Here is a 10,164-nt window from a genome sequence, read left to right on the forward strand (position 1 = left end):
GCTGATGAAGAAGAGGTAGAGGCTGAACCTGCTGCTGAGACACAGAGTCCTGACCCAGAGCAGGAACAGGGAAGAGCTTCTCCTAAAGCTGTGAAGCTTGAACAGAGAAGTGCTCCTTCCTCACCCACAGGTCCAGCTGAGAAGTCCAGAAGGCACAGTAAGTCAGAGGGGGAATTCTCTGACAGCAAGGAGTTCTGACTGGCCCTAGCAGGTCAGAGGGGTACCTGAAGTTGTGCTGAGACGTTCTGCTTGCACAACTAAAGGTAAACCTCCAGACAGGTTTGCAGTCACAAACGTGTGGGTAGGTATGGCTCAATGTGAACCTGAGAGTTTTGAGGATGTTCAGAAACTGCCTCAGGAAGAAGCCAGGAAATGGCATGAGGCAATGCAAGAGATAGGCTCAATGGAGTCTCTGGGTGTGTTCTCCCTCAAGACGCTGCCGGCGGGCAAGCAGGCCATGAGCAGTCACTGGGTTTATCGTCTTAAACCCACAGCAACAGGGGAACCACAGTACAAGGCTAGGCTAGTAGCTAGAGGTTTCACGGAGCGGAAGGGGCTGCATTACACTGAGGTACATGCTCCCACTTCCAGGAGTGAAACTCTACACATGCTCTTAGTCATTGCTGCACAAAGAGGTTTTCAGGTGAATCACTTTGGTGTGGATGTGGCCTATTTGAACTCAGACCTACAGGAGGATCTGTACATGCTTCCTCCTCCAGGGTTTGAGGGCAATAGGCTGGATGCTGTGTGGAAATTTCACATCAATTTACAGCCTGAAACAGTCGGCCAGGAATTGGAACTTGCGCCTGAATGAAGCCTTAGAGTAGTTAGGTTTCAAGAAGAGTCTTGCTGACAGCTGCCTGTACTCGAAAGGGTCAGGAGAGTCACAAGAACTGGTCTTGGTGTTTGTAGATGACATAATTCATGTCTCAAGGGCAGACAAACAGGTGCAGAAGTTTGCCAAAGAGCTTGGAAAACGTTTTCAACTCAAGAACCTGGGTGCAGTGAAAGTCTACCTAGGGGTACAGATGGACAGGTCTGAAGATTGAAGCTTCTTGCTCAGTCAGAAAGGCAAGATTAAGCAGTTTCTTGAGAAGTTCAGAATGTCTGATTGTGCAGGGGTTAGGACACCCATGGAGACAAGCTACGTGAAAGACAGTCAGCTAGCAGAACGCGCTGAGTGTGAGAACGCTGAGATCTTTCAGTCAGTTCTGGGTAGTTTGTTGTATCTTTCCCAGTGGAGCAGGCCGGACATGGCTTTTGCTACTAATCTGCTTAGCTGGGAAGCTACAAAACCCAATGTAAATGCACCTTAAGCAGGTGCTGAGATACCTGTAGGATACCAAAGACTTCCGGCTCAAACTGTCAGCTACAGGTGACGCCAAGCTCATGTGTTGGACAGATAGTGACTGGGCGAATCTGGATGACAGGAAATCTGTATCTGGAATGGTAATAAAGTTTGGGGAATCACTAGTTGGGTAGAAGTCCCAGGAGCAGAGTCTCATTGCGCTGTCCTCTACTGAAGCTGAATTCAGCGCACTGTCGGAGTTGTGCTGGAAACTGGAGTTCTACAGGTGGCTGGTTCAGGAAATCTGTGGGGGGTGTTGCTTGCCCATCACTGTTTGGGAGGAGAATCAACCCTGTCTGAAGTTGGCAGAGTTTGGGCAGTCTAAGGCCAGAACCAAACATCTGGACATGTTTCCAGAATGTGTGTCAGAGTGTTCAAACAGGCTTGGTGAAGTTACGGTACTGTCCAAGGCAAAGGAACCTGGCAGATGGGTTCACAAAACCAACTGCATGAAAAAGTTTGCCAGAATAAGAGTATCTTCAGTTGTTTCCAGAAAATACAAATAATGGGCATCTGCCCTATCTCAACATGGATGTTGAACCAGCAGCAGGGCCTTCTCAGCAGTGGCACCCACTCTGTGGAATGCCCTCCCATCAGATGTCAAGGAAATAAACGACTATCCGACTTCTAGAAGACACCTGAAGGTAGCCCTGTTTAGGGAAGTTTATAATGTTTGATGTTTTATCATGATTTTAATATTCTGTTGGGAACTGCCCAGAATGGCTGGGGTATAAATAATTTATTATTATTATTATTATTATTATTATTATTATTATTATTATTATACTCTGAAGGTACTACTCCAAACTGCCATGGACTAAGCTTTGGATATTTCAGGGACTTCAAGGATAGCCTCTCCTGCAGAACATAGTGACCTCTTCTGGGACTATAAGGGATAATGTGGCCTCAGACAAAGTGTTCCATGCTGGTGGGAGTTTGCCCCCACAAGCAGCTTAGCTGCTGCAACCTGCAGCCTCCAGAGCAGTCATGAGAGTAGCCTCACATGGAACCATAGAGCTGGAAGGGACTCCAAGGGTCCTCTAGTTCAACCCCCTGCAATGCAGGAATCTCAACTAAAGCATCCATGACAGAGGGCCATCCAACCTCTGCTTAAAAACCTCCAAGGAAGGAGAGTTCACCACCTTCCAAGGGAGTCCATTCCACTGTTGAGCAGTTCTTCTCATCAGAAAGCTCTTCCTGATGTTGAGTCAGAATCCCCTTTCTTGTAACTTGAAGCCATGGGTTTTAGTCCTACCCTCCAGCGCAGGAGTAAACAAACTTGCTCCATCTTTCATGGCAGAGCCCTTAATGTCTGGACCTCCTGGGGAGGTGCTAGGGGCGCCTTGGAAGATGGCCGACAATACCATCTTTCCAGCTCGCAAGAGGTAATTTAGATGCTAGTTATGGGGAGTATATCAGCCTCCCTTCTTCTCCCCAGGGGGTGGGAAGATGCTACCTCGCCCGCGGTTGCCCATAAATCACCCCCGAGTTCGAAAGAGGAGGGGGTGGGGGCACTGGGCAGAAAGCCCTCGAGCGAGCTCTGGAGCTCCCGGACACTGCTTTCAAGAGCGAAACTAGTTGCATTGCTTAAGGGGGGGGGGGGGAATTGGAGAAAGTAAATGCAAATGTTTCGAGTGAAGTCAGGGGTGTATTATCTGTTAAATAAATCTACCACTGAGAAGATAAGAGTGATGGGATGGAATGAACAGAAGACTACATCAAAGAATCACAGCCATGTTGGTATGTTCAACGGAACGGAAGGGGGGGCTTTCTTTCTTTTCCATTATGATTTACCTAACAACCCCCCCCCCGAAGAACCATCACAATGACTGATAGCAAGTGAGAGTAGAAAATAAACTGTGTGGAAACAAAAAAATTAACAAAAGGTTTTATTTTGTGAAAGATCTGGAAAGAAGAGAGGCTTTCTTTTGGCGTAGTTACTACAGTGATCCGCCATTATGAGACAGACTTTGTTGCGAGATTTACAGCCAAAGGGGGGGCGAACCACTTCTGTTATCAGGTTTGGATCGTAAATTTGAAAGGGCAATAACCCTCCTGGAAAGGCTGATTTATGGTGCAACTGGTCTGGGAAAATTAAGGAGCAGATGCCTAGACTGTATTTCATCGGAATTGACTAAAATGGCGACGGCTGCTTGAACAGGACTTTTGGACTTTTGGATCTGTGTTGAGATGAATTGCGGGAGAGCATTACAAAGTTCACACAGAAATATAAACAACGTTGTTCCTTTCAACTCACTTGTGGAAACAACTCGGAGGTGTTACGGAAAAATCTGGGTGCGGGGCTACTCAGCCACCCAGCTCATCGGACTAGGTCCGCGGGTCCCTGTGGAAGAAAATGAGCTCAGCCGGAGACAGGAGCAAACTGTAGAAGACCCAAGTTTATTGCGCAACAGGTTCAAGATGAGATTGAACCCCGAGAAAGGGGCGACATGAGTTTTTAAAACTTCCCTCCATGTCCCCGAATACAGTGCAAAATACATCATAATTGCATCATGAATACATTAGAGAGAGGTTGGGTTACACAGATTACATCATGAATATTTTAAGGAGAAGTTGGGTTACTCAGATTAACATATGGAGAAGGGAGGGAGGAATATGCAGAGCTGGAGATATGCACGGATAAGCGCTTCCTGAGTACCGGTGATGAGAAGACAATAGTCCAAGTATGTAAAGTCTGCCACCTGGCATTGCCCGGAGGAAAGGTTGGGCGGAGTGATTTGACCGGATTAGGGTCTTCCTGAGTACGTGACTCCTCGCTCGAGGGATTATGGAGGCAGAGGAGGTGTCATGGAGTCCTGAAGAAACTGAGTCAATCGACACCAAAACCAAGGAAATCGGAGCTGCGGTTGATTTTATACGGATTTTAGAAGTTTTAGTCCATTTCAGTCCGTTCTTATATTAATAATTGAAGTCAGAAACAAAATAGTTACATTGTTGCATGATTTGACACTTTTATGGGTTCACGAGTTTCAATTCCATTGTTTTCCCAGCAGGGAGCTGTCAGCAGCTTGTCAAGAGGTTAAATGAGGCGTGCAGGAGCTCGCTGAGCTAGCTCTGCAAAGCGAATGCATGGTTCTGATTGGGTAGAATGCGGCCATTGAAACGAATGGGGGATACAGTTTGATACGGTCAACCCACGATAAAGATGGAGCGAGAGAGAGAGAAAGGCTTGAGAGGTTGGGCTTATTTTGCCCGTGTGGAAAAAGGGAAAAGGCACTTTAAACTTGGGGCTTGGGTAGGGTGTGGTGCTTGTGCAACGGTGTGGGGCTGAGGGGTGAATGCAGGGCTGGGTGCCCCCGAGGTCATCGCCTCGGACCCCCAAAAGGAAGGGCCTTTCCGTATCAGAGGTTATTAAGAAGAAAAACGATAACAACAAGGAGATGGGAAAATGGGACTTGTGAATATCAAAGCAGCAGAAATATAAGATGATTGGACCCCTACAGAACTCGAAGCATGGGTACCCCCCACAGAAAAATAAAATTTGGTTAAATATTTGGACTGTGTGATATGTATTGGCATAATTTGGAATAATTAATATGATATGACTGGTTTGTTAAATGGAAATTTAATAAAAATTATTTTTTTAAAAATATGTCTGGACCTCCTCCATGGAAGAAGACTCTCTTTCTCTCTGGTCCAGGCACAGCCCAGGACGCTGGCAGTCTCCCAAAAGCTGTGCCCTTCCACATCTCCTGCGTTGGCTACTGCTTCTGCATTCTTACTAACCACGGTCACTAGAGTCTCTCACCGAGGATGATCTCCTCATCTTTGTCCTAAGTGCCTACAATGTTGGTGGCTGGCAGGTGAGAGATAGAATTTTAATTTCCCCATAGCTCTTCCTTCCTTGCTTTCTCACCTGGCTTAACAACATCCACACAGGAGCTCCAATGGTGAAAATGAGTCTCAGAGGGAATTTAAATCTCACCAGGAGGACACACTTTCCATAACATGACTTAATAGCTCTGAGGTTACTGCTGGCCTCCTGCCCCCTCCCTACCAGCAATTAAGGGTGCCCCAATTAAAGGACACCATCCATTGTGCTTGGCTCTATCATACCTGCAAAAATATCCTACCCCCATGGGACAAATTGATTCACTGCAGCTGCAGCCTTCCTCTCTGTGGATTCTGGGTGCACAGATATCCCCATGGTCAACACACAAGGTAACAATTGCTGCCCTACAAGGAAAGACAGCCAGCAACCCACAAGGCAGGCAGCAGAGAAGTTTGCTCACAACGAACAAGGGCCCTGGTGTCAACATGAGATCTTCAAGGCCCTTTCTTGGTGTCACATTTGGATAAGAGATTTTGCCAAAGCTGCTTCTTCACAATTGGTTGTATTCAGAACTCCTAGTGGTGTTCTGAACTCCTGCTTTTCTGAAGGAAATGGCCAAACATCAGGAACCTTCTGCTTGTTTCCAGGCAGAATAAAAACTTACTTGTTGGCTAGAAACTGCACCAACTTGTATCACACAGAGAAGCTTCCAGAACCCTCTGGAATTAGAATAGGAAAGATCTCTACACATCAGATCAATACTTACTGCACCAAAGAATGCAAACGGACAAGTCTATCCATGGCTACTGGCTGAGGTAGCTAAACTTTAGCCAGAGGTCTCAGAGCACTGAAGGACACTTGCTGGGCTCACACACATCGCCTTTTTCACAAGAGGCAGCTGTGGAGTGCGAGAGGGAGACGTGTGAATACACCGAGAAGAGACAGGTGCTGAACAGGGAAAAGGTGACTGTTTTGAACAATGGCAGAAGTTTGAATAAATCAAGGATGCACGGATGCAGAATTGTGTTTTCAAATAATTCCAGAAGTTAGAATAATACAGGAATGGAGGAAAGCAGAGGGGGTGGGGTGGTGATTTCAAACAAGGGCAAAAGTTTGAGTTGAGTGATCAGGGTGATGTGGGGAAAGGTGGCAATTTGTTTATTTATTATAATTTTTAAATTAATTTTCAGTATAAGAAATATCACATCAAATAAAGTAAGCATTAAAAAAATTTTAAAAACCTTACAATACTGTTTACAAATTCAATAAAACATCCAAATGTGGGATTTCTCAAATCCCTTACTCCCCTCTGCCCCTTCCTCTGCTTCCATTATGTCTCTGTAATAGTATTAATCTTATTGTATCCAGTTCTATCTTTTATCATCATATTGCAAATTTTTCTTAAAATCCTGCCAAGGGAGGTGGCAATTAAAAAGAAGGGTTGAGTACAGAGAAAAGGGAGCTTCAAAATGCTCTGTGGTGCGAGTTTTCTGGTGTTCAGTTCTGTGTTCTGCCAGTCTCTATTTCTGCTTGTAGAAACTGACTTGTTTGCTTTTGAAACAAAACCCCCTCAGTGTCTTTCCATGCCTGCTTTGTTCAAACCTCGGCCATTATTAAAACCCACGATTTTGGTCCCTTTCTCCCTCCACTCCACTTTAATTTATGCCGTTGTTTCTGTAAAGCAAGAAACCATGCACTCCAACTGTCTTTTAAAGGTATGGTGTAGATCTGTATTTACCTAGAAAACATGAAAAAGAACGTTGGGTGGGACTGTTTATAACAGGATGACTACTACTGGGCTTCCCTCAACTTCACTTTTCTCTCTCCTCAGATCCTCCTCTTTCCTTCCTCATGGATGCAGAGAATCAAACGCAGGTGGAAGAGTTTATCTTCTTGGGTCTCTCCAGAGCCCCGAGTGACCAAGTTCCCCTCTTCTTGGTCTTCCTAGCTGCCTATTTGGCCATCGTCACGGGCAACCTCATGATATTAATCGTGGTCTTGATGGATTCCCGCCTTCACAGCCCCATGTACTTTTTCCTCAGTCACCTGTCTTGCTTGGACATTTGTGTTTCTTCTGTCGTCGTGCCAAAGATCTTGGTGAACTTCCTGCGCCAGAGTCACACCATCTCCTACAACCAGTGCATGGCACAAACATTTTTTCTGATAGGGTTTTTTGGAAGTGAGCCTGCCCTGTTAGCCGTCATGGCCTATGACCGCTATGCCGCCATTTGCCAGCCATTGCACTACAGCCGTCTCATGAGGAACAGGCTGTGCATCCATCTCGCTGTGGCCTCCTGGGTCTGGGGCTTCCTGGACTCAGCGATTCACACTGCCTTAGCCTCCAGGCTTCGCTTCTGTGGAGCCAACCAGATTCCGCAAATCTTTTGCGATGTGCCTCCGCTGTTGAAGATCGCCTGCAGTGATACGAGCATCAATGAACTGGCCACTCACATCACCAGCATCTTTGTGGGCCTGGCTCCCTTCCTCTTCATCATCTTCTCCTATTTCTACATCTTGGCCTCCATTCTGAAGATTCACTCCAGCACTGGCAGGAAGAAAGCCTTCTCCACCTGCGCCTCACACTTGGTTGTGGTCACTCTCTGTGTCGGAAACGGATTTGTAAACTACAACCGTCCAAGCACTGGCTACTCTCTGGAGATAGACACAGTGCTCTCCGCAATGTATTGCATCGTCACCCCCATGCTGAACCCCCTCATCTACAGCCTCCGCAATAAGGAGGTGAAGGAAGCCCTGAGGAAGGTTCTGAACTGCCGTAGGACAGTTTGAATCTCATTTCTGTTTCTCTGTACGGCAGGGCTTCACTGGAACATGTCTGCTGGGAACAGCGAAATTGATGAGTGGGAATTAAGGAAGAGGGAGAAACTATAGACAAAGTCACTGTCAGGGACTGGACTCAAGAGGTGAGGGGGAGATGGAATGGTGAGACCACCACCCCCTCCTCCTGATGCTCCTGAAGGAGAGGAATGCAGTATTGAATTTCTGCAGGGCTTTGAGGAGTTTGAGGGAAGCTACAGCTCAGAAACAGCCCAACATAAGAGTTGGGGAGTGTTAGAAGAAGGGGAGAATGTGGAAGGGGGACCAGCTGACACATTGTCACTGGAGAGTATTTCTGGTCAGGGGCTCTCAGAGCCAAGAGAAGGATGAGCCCAAGCAGAGTGCAGAATGGGGGGAGGATGATCACAGGGAGAAGGCCAGAGGACCATGGAGTATTTGTGCAGCTGGTTCTTCCTGTTCAATTGCCTTGCATTTGTTCCTATTGAATTTCATTCAGTTATGACCCAGTTCCGCATGTGCTACAGTCATCTTGAATCCCAATTCTGTCCTCTGCAGCATTAGCTACCCCTCCTAACTTGGTGTCATCTGCAAATTGGATGAGCATCCTATCAGTCCCTTCATCCAAATCATTTATAAAGACATTAAACAACAGCGGACCCAGGAAAGTAGCCTGCGGTACCCCATTAATCTCTCTGGGATGATGAGGAACCATTAATGAGTACTCTCTGGGTTTGGTCATGCAACCAGCTACAAATCCACCTAACAGCTACCTCATCCAGCCCATGTTCTACCAGCTTCTTGGGGGGCTTTGTCCACAGCCTTACTGAAATCAAGATACACTACGTCCACAGCATTCCCCTGATCCACCAAGCATGTTTATCGAAGTCAAAAGTGAATACATGGAAATATGAAAGAATACTAAAGTTGTTGTTGTTTAGTCGTTTAGTCGTTGTCAGGGAACTGACATCAGAGCGAGAGGCGAAGGGGAGGCTCCCAGATGATGCTGGCGAAGGACCCAGCAGCAGGGGGAGAAACAGCTCAGTAGAGGGGGAAGCCAATCAGCGCAACACCGGGGATAAAGGGGGGCAGACAAAGGGGGGAATTGGAGAGAGGGCTCCAGGACTCTTCGCTGGACATCAGTGAGGAGAGCCCAGGTCCTCCGCTACCCACGCCTTCCCTGCGCAGAAGACTCCCGCGCAGTGAGAGGAGGAGGAGACTGGGTGTCAAACAACTTTTATGTTGGAAGAGGCTCAAGAAACGCCCACTGACGGATTCTGCCAGTGACTGAGGCAGCCACCATGAGAAGGGGCTGCGCAGTCAGAAAGTTTTAAAAAGGCAAATTAACCGAGAAAGGCACCAGTTTACGCACGAGTAACTCATACCCATTACAGTCGTGTCTGACTCTTCATGACCCCATGGACCAGAGCACACCAGGCACTTCTGTCTTCCACTGCCTCCCGCAGTTTAGTCAAACTCATGCTGGTAGCTTCGAGAACACTGTCCCACCATCTCGTCCTCCGTCGTCCCCTTCTCCTTGTGCCCTCCATCTTTCCCAACACCAGGATCTTTTCCAGGGAGTCTTCTCTTCTCATGAGGTGGCCAAAGTCTTGGAGCCTCAGCTTCAGGATCTGTCCTTCCAGTGAGCACTCAGGGCTGATTTCCTTAAGAATGGAGAGGTTTGATCTTCTTGCAGTCCATGGGACACTCAAGAGTCTCCTCCAGCACCACAATTCAAAAGCATCCATTCTTCGGCGATCAGCCTTTTTGATGGTCCAGCTCTCACTTCCACACATCACTACTGGGAAAACCATAGCTTCAACTATACGGACCTTTGTTGGCAAGGTGATGTCTCTGCTTTTTAAGATGCTGTCTACTAAAGTAAAAGCCCGTAAAAGCCCAACTCTCTCCAACATGCAAATGAGTGTGGCATGCTGAGTTCAGACAGTAGGGTTTCCCTGGACTTTCTGCTTCCACTATATGGCGGGATGCATTTTCTTTACAGCTTTGTGCATATGGAGAGAGTCTGAGCAAGAGATGGAAGGTTCATGATGCCAGAGCGCTGCATTCTTGAGAGAAAGCCAAACTTTTATGTCAGTGGTTCCCAAGCATTTTGGAGTCAGTACCTGTAATATTTCTGGGTCCAACAAGAGGTATTGACAATGAGGAGCCGTTTTATTTTACAAACTTTTATTCAGAGGAGCCTCTAAGCTGTTAGAGAATCCACTAG

The 10,164-nt window shown here is 47.0% G+C and overlaps 1 protein-coding gene across 1 annotated transcript; it reads left to right on the plus strand.

The window, feature by feature from the left end:
* Positions 1-6,992: 6,992 nt before the first annotated feature.
* LOC308595772 (olfactory receptor 5V1-like) lies at positions 6,993-7,928 on the plus strand (the record flags this gene model as incomplete). Its single annotated transcript, XM_081210473.1, has 1 exon — positions 6,993-7,928. The coding sequence occupies one exon, from the start codon at positions 6,993-6,995 to the stop codon at positions 7,926-7,928; it is 936 nt and encodes a 311-aa protein (XP_081066599.1).
* Between the last annotated feature and the right edge of the window lie 2,236 nt (positions 7,929-10,164).

This window comes from Podarcis bocagei (assembly GCF_964188305.1).
Source record: "Podarcis bocagei genome assembly, chromosome: 10".
In the NCBI taxonomy this organism is placed as follows: Eukaryota; Metazoa; Chordata; class Lepidosauria; order Squamata; family Lacertidae; genus Podarcis; species Podarcis bocagei.